Source organism: Saccopteryx bilineata, chromosome 5 (genome assembly GCF_036850765.1).
Source record: "Saccopteryx bilineata isolate mSacBil1 chromosome 5, mSacBil1_pri_phased_curated, whole genome shotgun sequence".
NCBI classification, from domain to species: Eukaryota; Metazoa; Chordata; class Mammalia; order Chiroptera; family Emballonuridae; genus Saccopteryx; species Saccopteryx bilineata.
In genome coordinates this window covers 235,218,100-235,243,522 of record NC_089494.1, presented here as the reverse complement: position 1 = coordinate 235,243,522, position 25,423 = coordinate 235,218,100, and the positions used below count along the sequence as shown (strand labels likewise).

The 25,423-nt window shown below is 40.3% G+C and overlaps 1 protein-coding gene and 1 pseudogene across 1 annotated transcript in view; one reads left to right on the top strand and one right to left on the bottom strand.

The window, feature by feature from the left end:
- The first annotated feature begins 3,221 nt into the window (after positions 1 to 3,221).
- SLC30A9 (solute carrier family 30 member 9) overlaps positions 3,222 to 25,423 on the top strand; it is a 73,860-nt gene continuing 51,658 nt past the window's right edge. Inside the window, exons 1-2 of the mRNA XM_066233628.1 lie at positions 3,222 to 3,460; positions 11,899 to 12,066. Coding sequence (XP_066089725.1) covers positions 3,349 to 3,460; positions 11,899 to 12,066 — 280 coding nt within the window. The 5' untranslated portion in view covers positions 3,222 to 3,348. The remainder of the gene's footprint in view (positions 3,461 to 11,898; positions 12,067 to 25,423) is intronic.
- LOC136307094 (U6 spliceosomal RNA) lies at positions 22,418 to 22,532 on the bottom strand (annotated as a pseudogene).

Here is a 25,423-nt window from a genome sequence, read left to right as displayed (position 1 = left end):
TTCCAGAGTTTAGAGGAAATTTGAGGTCAAGAATATTTATGCAACAACTTTTTTTGATATATAATAATTATTTATGTTAGTAGTAGTAGTAACAGAAAACAGCAAAGGCCAGTTGTGACAGGTGACATCTATATTAATTTGCTTGGGCTACCATAACAAAATACCTACTGTCTTCAACAACAGGAAATTAATTTTCTTATACAGTGTGTCCGTAAAGTCATGGTGCACTTTTGACCGGTCACAGGAAAGCAACAAAAGATGATAGAAATGTGAAATCTGCACCAAATAAAAGGAAAACCCTCCCAGTTTCTGTAGGATGATGTGGCAGCATGTGTGCATGTGCAGATGATGACGTAACACTGTGTACACAGCAGAGCAGCTCACGGCCATGTCAGTCGAGATGTGGACGGTACAGAGGAAAGTTCAGTGTGTTCTGTAGCTCGCTAAATTTGAATCCGTGACCAAAGTGCAACGTGAATATTGGCGCGTTTATAACGAAGCACCACCACATAGGAATAACATTACTCGGTGGGATAAGCAGTTGAAGGAAACCGGCAGTTTGGTGGAGAAACCCCGTTCTGGTAGGCCATCAGTCAGGACGAGTCTGTAGAGGCTATACGGGATAGCTACCTAAGGAGCCCTAAAAAAGTCTGTGCGTGAGCCCACATCGAACTGCACTGAATAGGTATGAAACTGGGGGAGTTTTCCTTTTATTTGGTGCAGACTTCACATTTCTATTGTCTTTTGTTGCTTTCCTGTGACTGGTCAAAAGTGCACCATGACTTTACGGACACACTAGTTCTGGAGGCAGGAAGTTCACGATCAGGGTGTGGCAAATTTGGTTTTAATGAGGCTTCTCTCATTGGCTTATAGATGGCTGCCTTCTCACTGTATCCTTGCATCGTCTTCCTTCTGTGTGTGCACGTCTCTGGTATTTCTTTGGATGTCCAAATTTCCTCTCCATAAGGACACCAGTCAGATTGGATTAGGACCCACTCTAATGATCTCATTTTAAGTTAATCACCACTTTAAAGGCCAAAATAGTCACATTTGGAAGTTAGGGCTTCAACATATGAAGGGGAGATGGCACAATTCAGCCCAGAACTAGAACCAATCCCAGGGTCAGGATCTCTGAGGATCAGACAGAAAAGACCCTCCCTAGTGATCCAGAAACAAAAGTGGGATCCAAACATGTCCCCGGGAGCAGCTGGTCATGCTGTGGTCGGCCAAGCAGCCCATCCAATTGGACTTGGCTATGGTGCCAGGTACAGTGCCTTTAGTTTTATCATCTATGGCTGGATTTGCCTCATCCCAGCCTGGCAGGTGTGGGTGAAAACAGCTCCATGGGTAGAGTGGGGAAGTGAGTGTGGGGAAATGCTAAAGGAAAAGAGCAGATGGTGGTGGAACAGTATTTTTTAATGTTTGACCACTTAATGTTTTAACTTTGTCTTAGGAAGTAAAATTTGCTTACCAATTTTGTGATAATTTAATCACCATAACTTCATTAATCTGGTTGTATTTAATTAGCATAAAAGCATAAAAGACTGTTGATTCTCTCTCTCTCTCTTTTTTTTTTGGATTTTTTTGGACTGGGATCCAACCCGCATGTCCACCTGGGGGCGATGCTGGGCCCATCTGGGGCTTTGCTCTGTTGCAATTGGAGCCATTCTAGCGCCTGAGTTGGAGGCCATGGAGCCACCCTCAGCACTCGGTCTAAGTTTGCTCCAATGGAGCTGTGGCTGCAGGAGGGGAAGAGAGAGAGAGAGAGGAAGGAGATGGGAAAGGGTGGAGAAGCAGATGGGTGCTTCTCCTGTGTGCCCTGGGAATCAAACCTGGCTGTTGATTCTCTTAAAATTAGGAATATGCTAATTATTTCTTCTTGAAATAGTTCTTGTGTAATAACATGGTTAAGTGACTCAGATTAATTTTAAAACAAAGAACTGTGCACTCCATTAAATTATTTGTTTTAACCCCTGGGAAACAGCAATGTACATAATACAAGATTCCAGCATGATGCTTTATTTTCTATTTTGATAGAAAATTAAATAGATACTTTCACATAGTGATAAGCATCTTGATATGTACACAGGACAAGGCAGAGAATAACCAGGCCTACTACAGCAAGGGTGATCAGGAAAGCCTCTCTCCAGTGTGAGTTAAGACCTGAATAAGCACTTCAGAGATAAACAGTTAACGCTGAGGTTCAGTGACCAGGGGTCCCCAAACTTTTTACACAGGGGGCCAGTTCACTGTCCCTCAGACCGTTGGAGGGCCGGACTATAAAAAAAACTATGAACAAATCCCTATGCACACTGTACATATCTTATTTTAAAGTAAAAAACAAAATGGGAACAAGTACAATATTTAAAATAAAGAACAAGTAAATTTAAATCAAGAAACTGACCGGTATTTCAATGGAAACTATAGGCCTGCTTTTGGCTAATGAGATGGTCAATGTGCTCCTCTCACTGACCACCAATGAAAGAAGTGCCCCTTCCGGAAGTGCAGAGGCTGGTAAGTGGCCTCAGGGTGCCCCATGGGGCCTGCAGGCGGTCGTATGGGGACCTAGAGAGAAAAGAGACTGAACCAGGGGTCCAGACTGATTCCTGTTTCGATGTCTGCACACCTCCAATTATGCAGACAAATCTTGAATTTATGAAAGTCTTATTGTATTATAGGCAAGAATCTGAGGTTTAGAGGGTGGTAGGGCAAGCAAGTGATTCCAAGTGGGTCCTTGCCTTCCTCGCACTGGGTGCACAATGGAATTACAGGCTAAGAACACTGTATTTTGGTAAAAGTTGGTACAGTACAGAGGACACATTGGCCTCATCTAGGAAGGCTCCAGAGGGAGAATTGGGTGACCAGCGTCCTTCCTTCGCACCTTTCTTCCCATTTCCAACACACCACCCAGCTATCAAGCTGGGGGGGGGGGGGAGGAAGAAAAGCAAGCAAAAGCCCTAAAGCCTGTCTCTTCTCTCAAAGGTTTTCTTTGCTGTCTAGATGTCAGCAACTTGCACAACGATTTCAAAGCAGGGCGTAAAAGTACAGGCGCGGAGCAGGATAAGAATACACCCCAAAATTCATCAGGAGCCAGGCCGCCACGCCCCCACGCCACCCTGCGGGGTGCACCGACGCCGAGCCTCGCGATTCGCTCTCCGTGCTCACACCACTTCCGCTGTCTCCGCGGCAGGCGTCAATAAATGACGTTACCGCTTCCGGGTTACTGAGGCCGCCCGCGGCGGCGCACGCGCCGTTGGTCCGTGGTACCCGGTCTATGGAGTTAGTTGGTGCCGGCGGCGGCGCTGAGGCAGGAGGCGGTGTCGGAATAGGGGCCTCTGCCCCGCCAGGATGTTACCAGGCTTGGCCGCCGCCGCCGCGGCCCACAGATGTAGCTGGTCCTCCCTGTGCCGGCTCCGTCTGCGCTGCAGGGCGGCGGCCCGCCGCTCCAGCGAGCTCCAGGGTGAGTGTCCGGTCCCGGCCGCTGACTGCGCGGAAGCCGGACTGGAGGACCAGAGGCCGAGCGCGCGCTTTGCGCCCTGCCTCGGGCAGCGAGCCCGCTAGCCTTTCCCCAGTCCCAGCCCCTTTCGGGTCCCCGCCTTTGCAGTTGGGCCCGCCCAGCCCGGGGGGCTCCTGACAGGCCTTCCTGACCCTGATGTCGCCTGCGATCCTAGCTCTGGTCCCGCAGAAACTGGCGGGCAGCTCGCGGGCCGGCTCGCAACCATGAAGTCGATCTCTTTGTACCAAATAAAACGTTACGTGCGCATCACGGTGTCCCGCGGTGACAACCCCGCACTCCTCACCCCCTGGGCTGTGGGAAGCTCCTGACTCCACAACGTCCCGGGGTCTTTTGACTTCACCGACTCACCTTCATTGAGTGCTTGTAACCGATTAGTTTTTGCTCAGCCCCTTTCTCATACTCCCAGCTTGTTTTCTTAAATTTCTTAAAAGGAGGAAGGCACGGCGGGTTGCTGTTCCACATTTACGAGTCACTTTTAAGTATGAGGGTATGACCATCCCATAGTCATTCAGTGAGCTCAGTTTGGGGATGAAAGACAAAAGAAGTCTTCAGTTCCGTTAAACAAGCTTTTTGGTGAAAAACTACCGGAGTTGTAATCCAGAAAAAGGTGATTGACAGGACTTTTTAATCCCTCTACTTCAACATTATTTTCTGACTCAAATTGTCCAATAGTTTACAAAATAGCGTTGAGCGTGTAAATTTAAATCAGACTCACCTCCGTTTTTGCCGTAGATTGGCATGCCATAGCTTGAATTTGAGAACCAAGATTGAAGCAGTGAGGGAGAGCACTGAACCAAACCCACCCCTAATCCAATCCCTCAAGTTCTTGAGGATGCAAAGAGGTTTTTTTTGTATTTTTTCTGAAGTTGGAAACAGGGAGGCAGTCAGACAGACTCCCGCATGGGCCCCACTGGGATTCACCGGGCACGCCCACCAGGGGCGATGCTCTGCCCATCCCAAACATCGCTCTGTTGAGACCAGAGCCACTCTAGCGCCTGAGGCAGAGGCCACAGAGCCATCGTCAGCGCCCGGGCCAACTTTGCTCCAATGGAGCCTCAGCTCCGGGAGGAGGAGAGAGAGAAGAAGGGGTGGAGAAGCAGATGGGCACTTCTCCTGTGTGCTCTGGCTAGGAATTGAACCCAGGATTCCTGGACGCCAGGCCAACGCTCTGCCACCGAGCCAATCGGCCAGGACACAAAGAGTTTTTACAGGAACATTTTTTAAAAATTCGCGTTTGAAGAACTTGTAGCATGTTTGTGTCCTCCCAATAGAAGTTGAAAGTTGTAGTCAAGTCATTCAACGCCTCTGGTTAACGCCTACGCGGTGCAAATATGTATAATATGTTTGTATTTATTATTTGCAATAAATGTAAAAACTAGCTCTTAAAATTTCAGAAATGTTCTTGGGGCTTTTTGGTGCTGATATAAAAGTATAGTTGTTGAGTTTATATTGGCAACATACCTGGTTGTTGTCTTATGAACAAAATGAATCATTTGGTTATACTCTTCTCCAAAATACCCTAGTAAGCTTTTTAGCACTGTTTTTATTGACCAAGCAATTTCTGCATTTTACACTTAAGTTAGGTGTTGCTTGTTGAATTTAGGCTCAATTGCCCTTTAAGTGTTGGTTAAAAGGAGTTGAAATAGTATAATTTGTAATCCCTGTTCTCTGTAGCTGTCATAATTATGTGCTCTTTGTTTCATCCATCTGTGAACCGTAGATAATAATTACCTATCTCACCAGTTAGTATGACTTTGCAGAGTTCTTTAGAATGTTTATTACCAAAAAATTAAAATGTGGTTTTACACTTAAAAGCACTTAGTAGGTTTAAAAAATAAACCTGTTTGTGAAAATTTTATTTCAGTAATACTGAAACATTTTACAAGAGCTACCATAATTATGGTAAGATTTAAAAATCGTTTAGAAAAAGTACTGTTTAAATTGGATACATTTAGAAAGAAAAGAATATTTGAAGAACTTTTGGAAAAAAGTCTTAAAATTTTACAGATACTTTTCTTTGCCAAGAAAAAAAAAATGTAGTTTATGCTTCTAAAATTCTTGTGTGGGAGAATAAGGGGTTGGGAAAAACTGATGAAGAATAAGGAGAGGAATCCTGGAGAAAAACAGTTGCTTCATTTTCATACTTAAAACGAGAGATGCCTGTTTGTCAAACTAACACTGAAAATATTTAAAGGTGAAAAGGAAAACAATCATCTAGTGCAGCCCTGTCCAGGAGAAACATGTGAGCCATGTATATAATTTGCAATTATCTGATAGCTTTAAAAAAAAACCAAAACAAAATTAATTGTTCTTTTAGCGAGAGAGAGAGAGAGAGAGAGAGAGAGAGAGACAGAAACACAGAGGGACAGACAGATAGGAAGAGAGAAAAATGAGAAGCATCAACTCATATTTGTATCACTTTAGTTGTTCCTTGATTGCTTTCTCATATGTGCCTTACAGGGGTGGGGGGTAGGTGGAAGGGTGCCCAGCTGAGCCAATGACCCCTTGCTCAAGCCAGCAACCTTGGGCTCAAGCCAGCGACCTTTGGGTTCAAGCTTGCGATGGTGGGTCATGTCTGTGATCCTATGCTCAAGCCAGTGACCCACACTCAAGCTGGTGAGCCATGCTCAAGCTGGCAACCTTGAGGTTTTGAACCTGGGTCCTTAGCATCCCAGATTGACTCTGTCCACTGCACCACCACCTGGTCATGCAAAATTAACTTTAGTACTATATTTTATCCATTATATTCAAAATATTTCAGCATGTAATCAATATTAAAATTGACATAGTTTACATTATCTTTTTGTACTAAAATTTTGAAGTCCAATGTGTATTTTACACTTACAGCACATCTTAGTTCAGAATAGGCAAATTTTAGGTACTCAATAAATAGTGACTACTGTATTGGACAGTGTGGTTCTAAAGTTAGTATCCTGAATTTATTTATTTATTTATTTATTATTTGTGTGTGTGACAGAGACAGAGGGACAGATAAGGACAGACAGAAGGAAGGGAGAGAGATGAGAAGCATCAATTCTTTGTTGCGGCACCTTAGTTGTTCATTGATTGCTTTCTCATATATACCTTGAGGGGAGCACTAGAGCTAACCGAGTGACCCCTTGCTCAAGCCAGTGACCTTGGGCTCAAGCTGGTGAGCTTTGCTCAAACCAGATGAGCCCATGCTCAAGTTGGTGACCTCGGGGCTTCGAACCTGGGTCCTGCGTGTCCCAGACCGATGCCCTATGCACTGCGCCACTGCCTGGTCAGGGTGTGTCCTGAACTTACGAAGAATTTTTACAAACCAATGTACATTCTAGGGGAAAAGTGAGCAAAGGAAATGAATAAAGAGTTCATAAAGGAGTTCAAGTGGCTGATAAAAATGAAAAAATGTTTTATACTTAGTAATAAACATAGAAATATAAGTTTAAAGGATTTACTACTCATTGCCTGTCTGTATTGGCTAAATTTTTCATAATGATACCTCATACTGAAGCTGCAGGAAGGCAGGAACTCTCTTACTACTGATTGGGACATGCAATTGAATATTCTTTTAGAGGTCAGTTATTCTTTGTATAAAAAGAACTTTAAAGGTTTATGCCTTCCGACCCAGCATTTCTACTTAAACAGATTTGCTTTAATGAAATAACCAGTTAATTAAAACGTTAAAGGTGATAATGCATTCCTTAAGTTCCGTGCAATTTTCAGTCTTGTTTTAATGCCAAATGTGTACTTTCAAAGTTGCTGATACCTGAAATTCTCCTGAAGCTAAAAATTAAGGACTTTTCAAAAGAGCTAACAAGGAAGCTATCAAAGATTAGCAGGATAGGATCAAAAGGACACAGGAGCCCTGGCCAGATGGCTCGGTTGGTTAGAGCATCATCCCGATGCACAAAGGTTGCTGGTTCAATTCCTGGTCAGGGCACATACCTAAGCAGAATGATGTTTCTCTCTCTCTCTCTCTCTCTCTCTCTCTCTCTCTCTCTCTCTCTCCCTCCCTCTCCCTTTTCTCTCCCTCCCTTTCTCCCTCCCTCTAAAATCAGTGAATTAAAAAAAAAGGGATGCAGGAGTTGATTTTAATAGAGTATAACTAAAAATGGGATAATTTGAGCATTAATTAGGATAATGACTAAAATGAATTAAAAAACATGAAATGATACTTAAATCTGTGAAATCATAACAGTACATGCGCACACACAGGTTAACGTGTCACTACAGCTGGATGGTAGTTAATAAACTCAGTATTTTGAGAACTAGAAAATAAAGGGAAAGAATGAAGCATTTAGCCTGATTTTCCTATAGGAACTATACTGATGGATAACCAAATAAATGAAGGGAATGTTCTGTTTGTAAAAGCATCCTTACCAATGATGAAGTGATAAAATGAAAATATCACTATTTAAAAATTTTTTATTCATTTTAGAGAGAAGAGAGAGAGAGCAGGGGGTAGGGAGGAGCAGGAAGCATTAACAACTGTATGTACTTTGACGAGGCAAGCCCAGGATTTCGAACCGGCAAACTCTGTATTCCAGATTGACACTTTATCCACTGTGCCACCACAGGTCAGACGATATCACCATTTTGTAACCATCTAATGAATAAATGATTCTAGGTCTGGCACAGCAACATAGATAGACAAGCAAATATGTGGCTCTTGATGAAAGAACTCATCCCCACCTAACAAAAACTAGAATTTGGCCGGACTAGGTGGTGGCACAGTGGATAGAGCGTTGGCCTGGGATGCAGAGGACTCAGGTTTGAGACCCTGAGGTTGCTGCCTTGAGCATGGGCTCACCAGCTTGAGCTCAGGGTTGCCGGCTTGAGCGTGGGGTCATAGACATGACTCCATGGTTGCTGGCTTGGGCCCAAAGCTTGCTGGCTTGAGCCCAAGGTCACTGGCTTGGCTGAATCCCTCTGGTCAAGGCACATATGAGAAAAAAGTGAACAACTAAAATGCTGCAACAAGTTGATGCCTCTCATCTCCCTTCCTGTCTGTCCCCCTCTCTCTCTCGCTAAAAACAAACAAAATCAGAATTTGGATAAAGCCTTTAGAGTCATCAATTTATAGAACATATAGAAAAACAAGATAAAATACACCAGGGAATTAAATCAGTAAAATTTAGACTGGAAAACTACTGGGACAAAGATTTAGGATGAATAAGATTGTCTCTTCAATATAAAAACTGGTCTTAAAAAAAGACATCCTGTAACTTAAAAGAGATTTAAAGGACATCTCAGTCAGTGGTAGTATGTGGACCTTATTAGGATCTGTTCAGACAAATTATAATATTCATAATTGGAAATTAGGGATTGATATTTGTAATATTAATGAATTGGTATTATTTGTTACTTGGTGTGGCTATGTTTAAAAAGTTCTTGTTTCTTAGAATCCATACTGAAATGTTTTATGAATGAAATTATTTTAGGTCTGAGATTTGCATCAAATTAATATGGAGGTCAGGAGATACTGGTGTAGGTAGAGATAAGACAAGGTTGACTATGAATTGATACTTGTTGAAGGTGGGCAATAGGTGTGTAGATGTTTATTGTACTGTTTTTTCTACCTTTCCATACGTTTGAAATTTTCGGTAATAAAATGTTTTAAAATCTAAGGAGAAAAAATAATCTAGATCAAGTCTTGGAAATATTGTCATCTTCTGAGGAAGGATTTGTTGGACTGTGGAGCAATCCCTCTTTAACACCTTACTGCAGTCTCTATTAAAGCACTTCGTCAGCCTGACCCATGTGGCACAATGTATACAGAGTTGACTGGGAATGCTGAGGGCACCAGGTCGAAACCCCAAGGTCACTGGCTCTGAGTGTGGACTTGTCAGTGTGGGGTCACTGGCTGAGCGGGACCTTGTCCACACAATCCCAAAGCTCAACACCTTGATCCCAAAGGTCACTGGCATGAAAAGCCTGAGGTCACTGGCTTGAGCAAGGGGACACTGGCACTGGCCCAGTCAAAGCACATACAAAAAGCTCATGTACAATTAAAGTGAAAACAACTTCCAGTTGATGCTTCTCACCCTCTCTCTCTTTTTCTTCCTGTCTCTTTTACTCTATAAATAAATAAATAAATAAATAAATAAATAAATAAAAGCATTCATCAGTGATTGGAAAAAGGTGGTTTGGCATATTGTCTTATTTAATGATCACAAAAGATATTTTGAATAAGGCTGTCAACACCAGTGGCCTGTTGTGAAAGTACTTTCCTGGATAGTGGGTTTTTTGGGAGAATTTACTTTAGCCTTTGTTTCACAAAATAATTGTGCTAGTAGCCTACATGTTTTAATGTGCAAGGAGATACACTCTTATATTGCTTTTCTCAACCTTTAAGAAATAGAGGCAAATGACCAAAATCATACTGGATCTTTAATAATAATTTGCTAAGTAAATGAAAGTGTAAGTTGACATCAGGAAGTTTTTAAAGCAAATTAGTTCTAAGCCTGAAACTTGAGTGAATACGTACACTGCAATGTCTCATGCTTTTCAAATGATCTTCAACATTTTCAGTAACTTATGTTTTTAATGAATTTGCCGAGCCATTAAGAAAAGATTTATTTTTTTATTTCAGAAGGCCTGTATCTGCACACTCCCATACATAAACTAGCATTTTTGTAAGATCATTTTTAAGCACGTAGAAAAGTTTAACTCTTAAATGCTTAGCCCGCCACTCTTGGAAAAGCAACTAATGATATAATTTCATTATACACCTAAAACTTTAGGAAATACATAACATATCTAAACAGGGTTTTGAGTTATTTTAGGAAGACTTCTGAGTACTTATATAAAAATAAAAGAGCCTAATCAGGTAGTGGCGCAGTAGATAGAACGTAGACCTGAGATGGTGAGGACCCAGGTTCAAAGCCCTGAGGTCACTGGTTTGAGCGCGGGCTCATCTGGCTTGAGCGCTGGGTCACTGGCTTGATTGTGGGATCTTAGACATGACCCCATGGTCGCTGGCTTGAGCCCAAGGTTGCTGGCTTGAGCAAGGGGTCACTGACTCAGCTGTCCCCCCCCCATCAAGGCACATATGAGAAAGCAATCAATGAACAACTTAGGTGCCTCAATGAAGAACTGATGCTTCTCATCTCTCTCCCTTCCTGTCTGTCTGTTCCTGTCTGTCCCTCTCTCTGTCTTTCTCTGTCTCTCTTGCTAATAAATAAATAAATAAATAAATAAGTAAATAAATAAAATAAGTAAAAGAGAACAAGGGTCACATGAGAGTTGAGACAGATTTGGTTTTCTACTTTGGGGAAAGTGTGGAATTTTTTTTTCTGTATTTCAGCTCTCTAAAGCCCATAGCCAACCCAGATTCAACAGCTGAAGTGCTTCATAATTAATATTCTGCTCTTCCCTCAATTAAAATTTTCATATACCAACATTTCATGGCATGTTGATCTAATTATCTGATTTAGAAAATCAGTGACAGCATGAATAAATGACTGATTAGTATAATTCACTTATTGATTGTGAAATGAAAGGAATCCCCGGCTAGCAGAAAGAGGACACAGCATATTTTTTTTTTTTTTTTTTTCATTTTTCTGAAGCTGGAAACGGGGAGAGACAGTCAGACAGACTCCCGCATGCGCCCGACCGGGATCCACCCGGCACGCCCACCATGGGGCGACGCTCTGCCCACCAGGGGGCGATGCTCTGCCCATCCTGGGCGTCGCCATATTGTGACCAGAGCCACTCTAGCGCCTGAGGCAGAGGCCACAGAGCCATCCCCAGCGCCCGGGCCATGTCTGCTCCAATGGAGCCTTAGCTGCGGGAGGGGAAGAGAGAGACAGAGAGGAAAGCGCGGCGGAGGGGTGGAGAAGCAAATGGGCGCTTCTCCTGTGTGCCCTGGCCGGGAATCGAACCCGGGTCCTCCGCACGCTAGGCCGACGCACAGCATAATTTTGAGTAGTTCAGTATAGGGGAATTTTAAGTGGAAAGCCCTTTTGACCTCTTCCCACCTCAAGAGTTCTGTATCCTGAAAAGTACATTATGCCAATATTTCTTTGGCATGTAACCAGCATACAAAATGAAGAGTATCTGTTATATGCCAGACACCTTTCAGAGTAGTTGAATAATATGAATTTTTTAAATATATTTAAAATTTTTTTCATGTGAATAAGTTTACAAATGAGAGAAATCAGGAGTATTAGCCTTTATTTTTTTTTCCTTAACAAAACAATCCCTGTGTATCTGTGAGTCAGTTAAACACTTCCAATGGAGAGGGTGGTTGGCATTGTACATTTGGGTATCATACAGTATGAAAGTTTTACAGTTATTCTGTAAAACTATTCCTTTCTAATCAAAATAGGCATGTTTTATTGGGTGTGAAAATCCTTGTGACTTTGTTTGAAATTAAAATAATTTTTTTTTTCTTTCAGAATGGCAGAATTTAGTGACGGTCGGCAGCTTTTCAAACATGGTTCCCTGTAGTCACTCATACTTTTGTACACTGAGTCAAGTAAAGCAGTACTCTACAAATGTTCAGAAAGAAGGGCAGGGGTCAGAGACTCTCGGAGTAGAAAAAGTACCATCATTTGATGAAGCAGGTATGTATAAATCATTGAAAATAAATTTTTCTGTGTACTAGAATAGTTTGTATAAGAGTATTTCTTCCTTGGAATTTTGATAGAACTGTAAAACTATTTCATTGATGTTTTTCTACTGTTCTGGAATTCTACAATTCTCTGTCACTATCCCCTCAGATTTTATCTCTTTCCCATTTCTCTATTATCTCCTTTTGGAACTCTAATCAGAACTGTGTTACATCTTGCTTTATTTTCCATATCTCTAAACCTGTCATATTTTGTTACTGAATTTTATACTTATATTTCTGTCATATTTATATTTCTATTCTGGTCTGAATTCTGGATTATTTCTTTCAGTCTGCCGAGTTTACTAATTACCTCTTTAGTTACCTCTGACCTGCTGATATATATATATGATTGATATCAATCATATATTGGGGTTTTAATAATGATGATTATGCTTTTCATTTCTAGAAAGTGTTTTTTACCTTGCTTGGTTAGTCTCATGTTCCTTGCTTATATTTTCAAACTTCTCTTTCATTACTTAGCCATATTGAACATAGCTATTTTATATTCTGACTGAAAATTATGCTATCTGAAATCTTTTGGTTCCCATTATATTACCTTTTTTTCTCTGTTTCTTATTCATGATGCCATATTTATATTTTTTAACCAAGAGTTGTTAACTTTCTATGAAGTTTTATATCTTGGAACACTAGGATGTCTCTCTGGATTGAAGTTATGGTCCTGCATAGTGAGTTTGCTTTTTTGCCTGTTAGCTTCTGGGAATACAGCTTGGGACCACATTAAATTCTCTGCTTTCCATTTGACCGCACTGGTAGCATGAGTTCAGACTGCAAGCTTGCATGAGGGCTGATTTGTTCTTAAGATTTTCAGTTGAGTTTTTCCCCCACGCTGTAACAGAAAAATAATGGCAGGCATGCTTCCCTGCTGTTCCTTCTGTGTGTATTGTTTCTAGGTCATAGTTTTGCCATGTGTGTAGCTTTTTTTCTGAGTGCCTTCTGTTGCAGACACTTATCCTGAATGCTTTCCTCTTGAGCAGAACTAGTTTCAAAGGCTATAAGCTTCAACAGAAATCACCAAGGAAAACATCAGCTTTGGTGAGCTCACTTAAGAGGTCTAGCTTTTCCTTGATTTTGCCCTCTTCAGAACATTTTTTGCCAGTTTAGCAATGCATTTGAAAAGATTTTGTTCAGGGTATGTATTTGCTATGCAACATTAAAAAGAAGTGCTTTATTCATTATTTTATTCAAGAAGTATTTAATGTAGTATTTTTTATATGGCAGCAAGTGAGAATGACTCCTTTTAATTACTAAAACAAAATTAAGCAAACAAATGTAATACTGTAGAGTAAGTCCTGTGATGGAGAAATACTGGGTGCTGTATTATGAGCATAGGGAGGGGTCCCTGACTCAAGTAGTTAGGAAAGATTTCCATAAGGAAATGGTATCTAATTAGGGACCTGAAAGAAAAGTAGGTATTGGTGTGATGAATGTGGAGAAAGGTAAAATTGCAAGTAATATGGTGTGATTCAACTAGTGAGTAGAGGATCTGCTGGGGGGTGGGGGGTTGGTAGTTTTGAAAAATCCAAAGAATGAAACTTAAGAGGTAAACAGTTGTCAGATCAGGGTTTTGTTCAGGAGTTTGGACTTTGTAGGCAGTGGGATTCTTTTGGAGTATTTTAAGTAGAGGAACTACCTGATCTGATCTAAGACTTTAAAAAACAACTGGTTGCAGACTGGAAAACGGTCTGCCAAGGAAGCATGATACAATCAGGATCCAGACCAGGCTCTTAGCAATGATTTTTTTTAAAGGAGTAGGTGAACTCAAGAGATTTAGGAGTTGAATAATTAGGGCTTAGTGATTGAATTTGGGGGACTGAAGGAGGTCAGGTAAAGTTTAATGTCTGGTTACTAGGTTGGGCAATTGTGTAGTGATTTCATTGGGGTCTAAAGTGAAGAATACCAAAGCCAGAGGGAGTATACTTGGAGAAGATGATGATTTAATTTTGACATCTAAGTTATAGGTGCCTCTAGGACATCTTAACAGATGACTAGTAGGCACTTGGGTCGTATACCACAGGCAAAACTCGGAGATGTGGGTTCAGTCCTGACCACCACAGTAAAATGAATGTTGCAGTAAAGCTAATCATACAAATTTCTTGGTTTCCCAGTGCATATAAAAGAGAAGTATATACTATATGTAGTATAGTGTATTGAGTGTGCACTGGTATTATGTCTAAAAAAATGTATCTTAATTAAAAACACCGTATTACTAAAAAAGGTTAATTATAATCCTTGCTTGCAGTGAGTTGTAATCTTTCTGTTTACGGAGGGTCTTGCCGTGACGTTGATGAAGATGTAGTGTCTGTAACATGCGATAGAGCGAGGCGCAATAAAACAAGCTGCACCTGTACTATTGCACTATGAGACATCATCATTTCTTGGCTGGATTACTGCAGTAACCTCCCTGGACTCCCTGCTTTCACTCTTGCTCATTATGTTTCAGTTAAACCAGTCTTCTTTTGGTTCTTAGAAATTACCAAGCTTGTTCTCATTTATAGGGTCTTTGTGAGGCTAGTTGCTTTCTCTTTCCAAGGTGTACTTCATGACTGACCCCTGCTGGTCATTACATTACAGTTGAAATGTCAGCTCTACACATTCTTTAATCACTCAAGGTAAAGTAGGCCCCCAGTCAGTCTTTAATATTACCCTAATTTGAATTCTCTGTGTAGATCGTACGAACTAACTCGTATTTTCAATATTTATTTACCTCTTTACCTCCCGCTTCCTTGCAAGCCCAATGACAGAAGAATCTCTGTGCCTAGAGCAGTGGTTTGCACATAGTAGGGTTTAATAAATAGTTGTAACTGAATGATTGTATAGCGTTCTAACCTGGAGATGTAGATTTAGGTGTTAGCTATACCCAGGTGGTAACGAAGTGATGGGTATGTTTGAGACTATGCAGGAAGAGTGTTTAGAGTGAGGAGATAAAGCCTTCTAGTACAAACCCCCAATGAGGAAGGACAGATGGAACAAAGAATACTTTAGGAGGAGCAGCCTGGGAGGTAGGAGAAAATCCAAGGAGAGTAAAGTGTCAGGAAAAGAGAGTGTTTGAAGAAGAAGAATAAACATTTCAAGGCTGTCTTTAGTTGGATAGTTTTCACAGGAAACGATTTAACAAATTCATTGAGAAGCCTGCATTCATGTTTATGATGCCTGTTTTTCTTCTACGTCTCACCCTCCCTTTGGGCTTACTGTGTAATTTTAGCCAATTTCTTTCCTTTTTTTGTGGTGATGGGGAACTGCTGGATAAATATTGATTGAGAGTTTTGATATTAAAGGATGAAGGAATGGAGAGTGTAGTGAGTCCCTAAGTTCCAGATATAAGCATATGGGAGAAGAAACAAGTGATGAAATAATATAATTGAGGGTAGATTATGTTATAATGCTCTCCTGAGGTGAACATAGACTCAGGCAAAAGATATTTAATGTTGGTTCCTTTATACATAATGCTTGAAATTGAAATCAGTGACTAGGTTTCTTTTTTCTGTGCTGATGGGAATAAAATTTTAGTTTATTTTCTCATATTAAAAATACATTGTTTACTGATGGTTTTATTTGGGGCTCAATTTTTCAGAATTAGCTTAGGCCAGATTAGATCTTGTTAGCCATCAGATAGACGGCAAGTAATTGCTTGATTAAAAGATAATTTGTCATTTAAGGGTTTAAGATTGACTTTTGAATAATTCAAACTGCATCATAAAGTCAGGAACAGCTCATTAAAAGGCATAGATTTGTTAAGGAATCCTTAAGTTTTTAAGGAGCATTCAGGTGTTTTAAATTTTAGTAAAATTAGTTTTAATTTTTCTAATGACAGCAGATGTGTGGCAAACAGCCAGGGCTTGAGCATAAAACAAAATGTCTAGAGATATGTATTTATAAATATGTTTGGTTGCTATTGAAATCATAGATTCTACTCCAGTGATACATGTCAAGTCTATTAAGATGGCAGTGTGCAAAATAAGTATTTATACATGTGTCTGGGCAATGTGCTAGCATTTTTATTTGTGATTCTTACCACCATACAGTTAGTACCATCTAGGCAGTGTGTAGTGAGAAGAATATCTAGAAATATCAGCCTTTCAGCAACTAATTTTCTGTATTTATTTGATCATTGTGGAAAGGAGGGCTATTTGAAATTTTTGACCATAAATATCAGTTATTCAGACAATAAATGAGTGCTGGAAGCTAATTATTTCACCATCCCTTTTCTTTCACTTTTTTCTGCCCTACTCTGTTCACCAAAGCAGAATTTTAAGAAATTGATATATAGATTCAATAAAGATATCTTTAGAACTTGCTTGCTTGCTCTGTAGGTAGACAATAATACAATTATAATAATTATCTAACTGTTAAATATCAGATGCTACAATCTATAGTTATTATTTAAATATAAGTATTTTTAAGTCTGTCTTTGATTTATCAATATGTCATTACAACCTACTTAAGATCTAGTGACTAGTTAAAAAAAAAGCCTTCGGGGATTTCCTGTACATAGTTTAGTTATCATAACATAGTATACTGTGTCATTTCATTAGTGGCTTTCACTGAGACATAATTAAGAAATATACTAGCCCTGGCTGGATGGCTTGGTTGGTTGGAGCATTTGTCTTGAGATGCAGAGGTGGCTGGTTCGATCCTTGGCGGGGCACATACAGGACCCAATTAGTGTTTCTGTCTCTCTCTCTCTCCCCCTTCCTATCTCTGGATTCAATTAAAAAAGAAAGAAAAAAAATATTAAAAAAAAAAAGAAAAATATACTAAAAGTTACATAAAATATTTTTTGCTTATATTTCAGTGGGAGTTTTGCCTTTGTTAGTGCCTAGTCTGTTGGCATTTAATTTATCCATAAAATCCCTGAAAGAAGATATATCAGAAATTCTGATCAAGATGGCATTGTAAATAGATGCTTTAAGGTACCTGTTGCATGTCTCACTTATTGGAGTGACAGATAAAATATTTAAAAAAAATTGAATAAACAACTAGACATAAGAAAGACATGGTATGTCCAAGAAATGGAAAGAAAATGCCAGCTTCTGAATTGATAAGTAGATACTGGCACCAGGAGTTTGGCTTGTTTAATTTAGGGTAATGGATTTACAGGTGCTCTATGCATAGCCAGGTACTGGAGTCAGACTCACTGTTTGAACTAATGTACCTACCTACCCACCATACAGGAGACTGAATAGCCTCTTTCATTTGTTCCCTGAGGCTGTGTCTGAAGGGAAGCAATAGGGTAGGAAGGCAAAAGGAAGAAGGGGACTGAAACCTGCCAGTTGCTGGCTTGGAGACTGGATTGAGGGGTAGAAATTTCAAACTGCCAGTCTGAGATCTGGTTCAGGTCAGAAGGATCAGATTGAATTCTGAGCACTCAAGCATGAGGAGAGTGAAAGGATGTAGTGTATTTAAAATAATCTTTCAAATTCCAAAATTTAAAAATAAAGGAAGGATCATATTGCAATATATTAATTTATCAAATCAATACATTATGCACCTTAAGTTTACAGTATATGTCAGTTATATTTCAATAAAAATACACAAAGAATCCTAATGATAAGAAAGCCAAAAAATGAACTATCAAATATGAATTATTTCCAGATGATATTAAAATAGCCTGACTTGCTTTAAAATAATTTAAATTCCTCAAAAGAATAAATGGAAGTACTCATATTTTGGAACAAACTAGCAGAAATAAAACCAGAACAAATTTGGAAAAGAACAAACTAGAAATCTTAGAAATGAAAATGTAGTCACTAAAATAATTTTATTTTTTTCTGAGAGAAAGAGAGAGAGACAGACGGGAAGGGGGAGAGATAAGAAGCATCAACTTGTAGTACGGCACTTTAGTTGTTCATTAATTGCTTCTCATATGTGCCTTGACGTGGTGGGGACTGCTCCAGACGAACTAGCTCAAGCCAGCAACCTTGGGCTCAAGCCATGGACCCCGCACTCAAGCTGGTGAGCCTATGCTCAAGCCAGATGAGCACGCACTCAAATCTGTGACCTTGGGGTTTTGAACTTGGCTTGACCAACAGTCAGGCTAAAATAAAAATCTAATAGTCATAGCCAAGTAAAGAATTCATAAATTGAAATTCACCCTGAATGTGCAAAGAAAAGCAAAAAAAATTTTTTTTAAATGAAAAAGCATTGTAAGAGGCATGAAGTTCTAAGTCTACATTTAATAGACCTTTCAGAGAGAGAGAGAGAGAGAGAGAGAGAGAGAGAGAATAGAGAAACGGAGAAGTATGTAAGGAGATAATGGATGAGAATTTCTTCAGAATTTGAGAAAAGGATCTTCAGATCAAAAGTACACTTTGAGTTTTAAGCAGGATAAGTGAAAAGAAATCTACAGATTTAAAAACCAAAACAAGAAACAGTCCAACTTGAAAGCTTCCAAAGAGAAAAGTCAGAATACTATCAGTCCAATTATCACTCTTTTGAAGTAGGCCTTTTATTTGAAACACTATGCAGAAATCAAAGGGACCAATGATTTGGATTAGTATCCATGAAAGAGTAAAGGAAAAATGAATGTCACCCTAGAATTTTACACTGATTTAAATAACCCTACTAGAGTGAAGGCATAATAAAAATGTTTTCACATATACAGTATAAAGATGAATGTAGCTTTGCATAGCAGCAGTATTGCAGCTGGTTGGGTTTATCTGACGTATGATTATTACTCATTGAAAAAGAAAAAGATGAACTATAAAAAACCCCGAATAGCCAAAGCAATCCTAAAGAAAAAGAATGAAGCTGGGGGCATTACAATACCTGACTTCAAACTCTATTATAGGGCCACGACAATCAAAACAGCATGGTATTGGCAGAAAAATAGACACTCAGACCAATGGAACAGAATAGAAAGTCCAGAAATAAAACCACATATATATAGTCAAATAATTTTTGATAAAGGGGCCAACAACACACAATGGAGAAAAGAAAGCCTCTTCAATAAATGGTGCTGGGAAAACTGGAAAGCCACATGCAAAAGAATGAAACTGGACTACAGTTTGTCCCCCTGTACTAAAATTAACTCAAAATGGATCAAAGATCTAAACATAAGACCTGAAACAATTAAGTACATAGAAGAAGACATAGGTACTCAACTCATGGACCTGGGTTTTAAAGAGCATTTTATGAATTTGACTCCAATGGCAAGAGAAGTGAAGGCAAAAATTAATGAATGGGACTACATCAGACTAAGAAGTTTTTGCTCAGCAAGAGAAACTGATAACAAAATAAACAGAAAGCCAACTAAATGGGAAATGATATTTTCAAACAACAGCTCAGATAAGGGCCTAATATCCAAAATATACAAAGAACTCATAAAACTCAACAACAAACAAACAAACAATCCCATAAAAAAATGGGAAGAGGATATGAACAGACACTTCTCCCAGGAAGAAATACAAATGGCCAACAGATATATGAAAAGATGCTCATCTTCGTTAGCTATTAGAGAAATGCAAATCAAAACAGCAATGAGATACCACCTCACACCTGTTCGATTAGCTATTATTAGCAAGACAGGTAATAGCAAATGTTGGAGAGGCTGTGGAGAAAAAGGAACCCTCATACACTGTTGGTGGGAATGTAAAGTAGTACAACCATTATGGAAGAAAGTATGGTGGTTCCTCAAAAAACTGAAAATAGAACTACCTTATGACCCAACAATCCCTCTACTGGGTATATACCCCAAAAACTCAGAAACATTGATACGTAAAGACACATGCAGCCCCATGTTTATTGCAGCATTGTTCACAGTGGCCAGGACATGGAAACAACCAAAAAGCCCGTCAATAGATGACTGGATAAAGAAGATGTGGCACATATACACTATGGAATACTACTCAGCCATAAGAAATGATGACATCGGAACATTTACAGCAAAATGGTGGGATCTAGATAACATGATACGAAGCGAAATAAGTAAATCAGAAAAAACCAGGAACTGCATTATTCCATACGTAGGTGGGACATAAAAGTGAAACTAAGAGACATTGATAAGAGTGTGGTGGTTACGGGGGGGAGGGGGGAATGGGAGAGGGAAAGGGGGAGGGGGAGGGGCACAAAGAAAACAAGATAGAAGGTGACAGAGGACAATCTGACTTTGGGTGACGGGTATGCATCATAATTGAACGACAAGATACCCTGGTCTTGTTATCTTTGAATATATGTATCCTGATTTATTGATGTCACCCCATTAAAAAAAAAAAAAAAAAGAAAAAGATGAATGTCATTTATTACTAACCCATCTGCATTAAAAAAAGAAACAGTTTAAGTATATATATTTTTACAAGATGCAGAGTAAACCCAGAGGGACAGAAGGGTTGGGATATAAAAAGACAGTGTTAGCAAGAAATGGATAAAATTTGTTGGTAAAATTAACTATTGATAGAAAAAATAATAAACTTTAATATTAAATGCTACAATTTTAGTTGAGAGTGGGAAGGTAGAAGTTTTAAGTGGTTAAAGGTTTATTTCTGTCCCTGGCCGGTTGGCTCAGCAGTAGAGTGACAGCCCAGCTGTGGAAGTCCTGTGTTCGATTCCTGGTCAGGACAGACAGGAAAAGTGATCATCTGCTGCTTCTCTACCCCTCCCTCTTCTCCCCTCCCCCACAGCTATGGCTCAAATGGGTAGAGCAAGTTGGTCCCTGGCTCTGAGGACGGCTCCATGGCCTTGCCTCAGGCACTAAAATAGTGGCCCCTGATGGGCGCCAGATGGACAGAGCATTGACCCATAGGGGGCTTGCCAGGTGGATCATAGTCAAGGCGCATGTGGGAGTCTGTCTCTGCCTCCTCGCTTCTCATTTGAAAAAAAAAGTTTATTTCTTATTCTAGGCAGGCGTCCCCAAACTACGGCCAGCGGGCCGCATGCAGCCCCCTGAGGCCATTTATCCGACCCCCACCGCACTTCCGGAAGGGGCACCTCTTTCATTGGTGGTCAGTGAGAGGAGCACTGTATGTGGTGCCCCTCCAACGGTCTGAGGGACAGTGAACTGGCCCTCTGTGTAAAAAGTTTGGGGACCCTTGCTGTAGAGGAAGGTGAAGGTAGTGATTCTGAGTAACTTTTTAGATGGTAAGAAAGATTAACAGGGAAATATGCATGTTAAATTTTTAAGTGGCATCATTAAAACAGTAGAAATATAATATTACAAATTCCAAACCAGGATAGGGAATGGAGTGGGAGAAGGATGTAGAAAACTTTATCAACCTAACAGGTGGATGGAAAGGCAAAAAACAACAACACTAAAAGCAAAAAGAAGAGTAAACTGAAATCAAACAAGATGGAAGAAGTCCAAATGTACCACTAGTTAAGTAGTCAGATTTCATGGTGTTACATATTATTTAAATACATTCATAGTCTAAATACGTGGAAACAGTTTGTTTTTATTTCATTATGTTTTCAGAGATGTGTGTTCTGTCTGGATCCTCTACCCTCTCATCTGCTCAAGGGCTTTGCTTTTGTGATAATCCTCTTAATTTACTATACCAACAGATCCTTCCTTGACTCCATCATTCCCATTTCTATATAAAAATACTATCAGTCTTTCCTTGATTACATTTTCCATTCCAGCTCCTGCTGCAAGAACAAATATTGGCTTTTACTTCATCATTTCCTATTCTCATATCAACCTGTAGCTTCCATCCCTATTTTTCCTGCTAAAACTGCTATTGTAAAAAAAAAAGCAGGCCCTGGCCGGTTGGCTCAGCGGTAGAGCGTCGGCCTAGCGTGCGGAGGACCCGGGTTCGATTCCCGGCCAGGGCACACAGGAGAAGCGCCCATTTGCTTCTCCACCCCTCCGCCGCGCTTTCCTCTCTGTCTCTCTCTTCCCCTCCCGCAGCCAAGGCTCCATTGGAGCAGAGATGGCCCGGGCGCTGGGCATGGCTCTGTGGCCTCTGCCTCAGGCGCTAGAGTGGCTCTGGTCGCAATATGGCGACGCTCAGGATGGGCAGAGCATCGCCCCCTGGGGGGCAGAGCACCGCCCCTGGTGGGCGTGCCGGGTGGATCCCGGTCGGGCGCATGCGGGAGTCTGTCTGACTGTCTCTCCCTGTTTCCAGCTTCAGAAAAATGAAAAAAAAAAAAAAAATGAAAAAAAAAAGCAGATATTTCTATGTTGCTAATCCAGTATTCACATCTATCCTTTTCCCCCATGAAAGTTATACAAACATCTACTCATGAATATTATTTATAAACATAGAGGCAATAAAGGAAAGTGGTTAAGACAAAGACAAAATAACTTGGGTTTTCAATCCTTACAGTGACTCTGTTTAAAATATTCTGTTCACAAAAATGAGGGGATATTTTATTGCTTCATATTCACTTTGTCATCCTTGCGCAGGGGCCATGCTAATCTTCTCTGTATCATTCCAATTTTAGTATATGTGCTGCCAAAGCGAGCACTGCTTCATATTCACTTTGAAAAATCCCCTCATTTTTGTGAGCAGTATACCAGAGCTGTGTGACTTTGGGGAAAGTTATAAAATTTTTTCATGCCTCAGTTTTCTCATGTGTAAGATGAAGATAATAGTACCTCAGAGCAGTGTTGGGAGGATTAAATGAAATCATGCACACAAAGCACATAGTATGTATGTGGCCCATGGCAAATGCTTAGTAAATGTTAGTTACTGTTACTAAACTCTGAAATAATATTTTGTTATTGAATGAGGATATAGATAAAATAAGAAAAAATGTTGTAAGGGTGAGATGTTGATTATAAAATATTTGATACTTATAAAAGAATATATATAGTGTATATGTAAGTTAGAAAACATAGTGCCTGGAAAAAAACAAAACGCCTGACTGGTGGTGGTGCAGTGGATAGAGCGTCAACCTGGGACGCCTAGGGCCCAGGTTTGAAAGCCCAAGGTTGCCAGCTTGGGCACAGGCTCATCTGGTTTGAGTACAGGGTCACCAGCTTAAGCGTGTGCTCCTCAACATGATCCCAAGGTCTCTGGCTTGAGCCCAACGTCGCTGGCTTGAGCAAGGGGACACTGGCTCAGCTTGAGCTCTTCCTCCACCCCCCAGTCAAGGCACAAATGGAACATAATCAACGAACAACTAAAATGAGGCAACGAGTTGATACTTCATATCTCTCTCCTGTCTTTCTCTTTCTCTCTCTGCAAGATAAAAAAAAGAGAGAGAAAAGAAAACATAATAAATGGGAATTTTACTTTTTTTTTCTTCTTGATTTCAGCGAGAGGAAGGGGGAGAGAGAGAGAGACAGGAACCGGTTCCTGTATGTGCCCTGACTAGGGATTGAACCAGCAACATCTGTGCTTTGGGACAATTCTCTAACCCAGTGGTCCCCAACCTTTTTTTGGGCCACGGACCGGTTTAGTGTCAAAAAATATTTTCACGGACCGGCCTTTAGGGTGGGATGGATAAATACACAAAATAAAATTATGTGATCGGCGTAAAAACTGTGGTATTTTTAAATATAATTGTCGAACTTACGATATTTATTGGACTAAGTTAGAGGAGGAATGAGCATGTACTCATTATTCAGGCTGTATTTAAATTTGTTATTCTGACAACGTTTCAAGTCTGACATCAATATGTAATATGATAGGTTCAGGCTCTCTATCAATCATGAACCTACAACAATAAAAATAAACATGAGTCCACTGTGTATTCGTATGCAACTTTATTAGAAGTGTCCTCTTAACATCGCACCAACAACATAACATTGAGTAACATTCTCTCTGCCTCCAAACACTTTCCAGTCGCTATGGTAATGTTTAAACATGCCTTAAAAATAAGATACAACACAAAAACAAATATAAAGTGCATGAAAAATACAACTCATCATTGTTATGAATATTGTAAGTTAAGGGTTATTTATTATAATGTTTATATAGAATGAGAGATAGTAGCCTATTTCTCAACAACCATAACGCTAAATCAGTGGGAGCCCTGAGCTTGTTTCTCTGCAATGACATGGTCCCATCTAGGGGTAATGGGCGACAATGACACCCGAAGTGTGTTGCTTATGTCCAGTCTATTCTGTAATTTTGTTTTGGTTGCTGTCACTGTAGAAAATCCCGCTTCACACAGATAGGATGTCGGAAATGGCAACAGGGTTTTTAGTGCTTTTGTGGCGATCTTGGGGTATTCTGCCATGACTTTAATCCAGAACACCAACACTGGCAGAGTTGTAGTCTCAAACATATTTTTAAGGCCGCCGTCATTTGCAATCACCGCCGTCATTTGCGATCACCGCCGTCATTTGCGTCCTCTTTTTGCATAAACACGCTGGATTCACCTGGTTTGTTGACAAATGGATCGCGGATCCATTCCTTGGCAATTCGTGGGTCTTTTGTGGTTGGGAAGTAGCGTTCAAACTCTTAAAAGCAAATACAGGTGATCATGCACCAGCTGAGACAATGAAGGCTTGGTCTCAGTCTCTTCCAAAATTCCCGTGAATGTTTGAAACATGTCAAATATACCCCTGTTCACGTGTCATCCCCACAAATCCAGTTTGGCTTTAAATACAGCTACTTTATCTGCCAACTTGAAGACAGTTGTCATTTTCCGATTGAGTTCATTGAGGAGGTTAAATATGTTGCACAAGTAAGCGAGTTTTGTGACCCATTCCTCGTCACTGAAATAAATGTGCTTGCTAGCGGTGACTTTTTTTCTGAGAGAAATCTCTGCAGCAGCTCTCGTAATTCAAACACTCTGGCCAGGGACCTCCTTCAGGATAACCATCTTATTTCTGTGTATAAGAGAAGGTGTCTGTGCTCCGCATTCATTTCCTCACAAAGCTGCTCGAACAGGTGTGAGTGAAGGGCGTGTGCTTTGATGTGGTTAATAACTTTAATGACATCATTCAATATGCTATTAAGTTCCGGTGGTATATTTCGGCTAGCCAGCATTTCCCTGTGAATGACACAATGTGTAGACTCGCATTCAGGTGCAACCTCCTTAATCCGAGTAGTTAAACCAGACATCCTTCCAGTCATGGCAGCAGCTCCATCTGTGCATATGCCAACACAAAAAGTTTTCCTGATATATAGTCATCCAGCGATTTAAATAGTTCTGCGGCTGTGGTTTTGGTTGGCAATGATAGTGCACATAACATATCCTCATGCACATCCTCTTGATGAAGATAACGCACGTAAACAAGTAGCATTGCCTTGTTGTCAATATCTGTAGATTCGTCAACCTGGAGAGCGTACCACGGTGATTTATTAATCCTTTCCAACAATTGTGATTCAATGTCCTCTGCTATTTCCTCAATGTGCCATGTGACAGTGGTAGCCGAAAGAGGCATCTGTGCTATCTTTTTAACC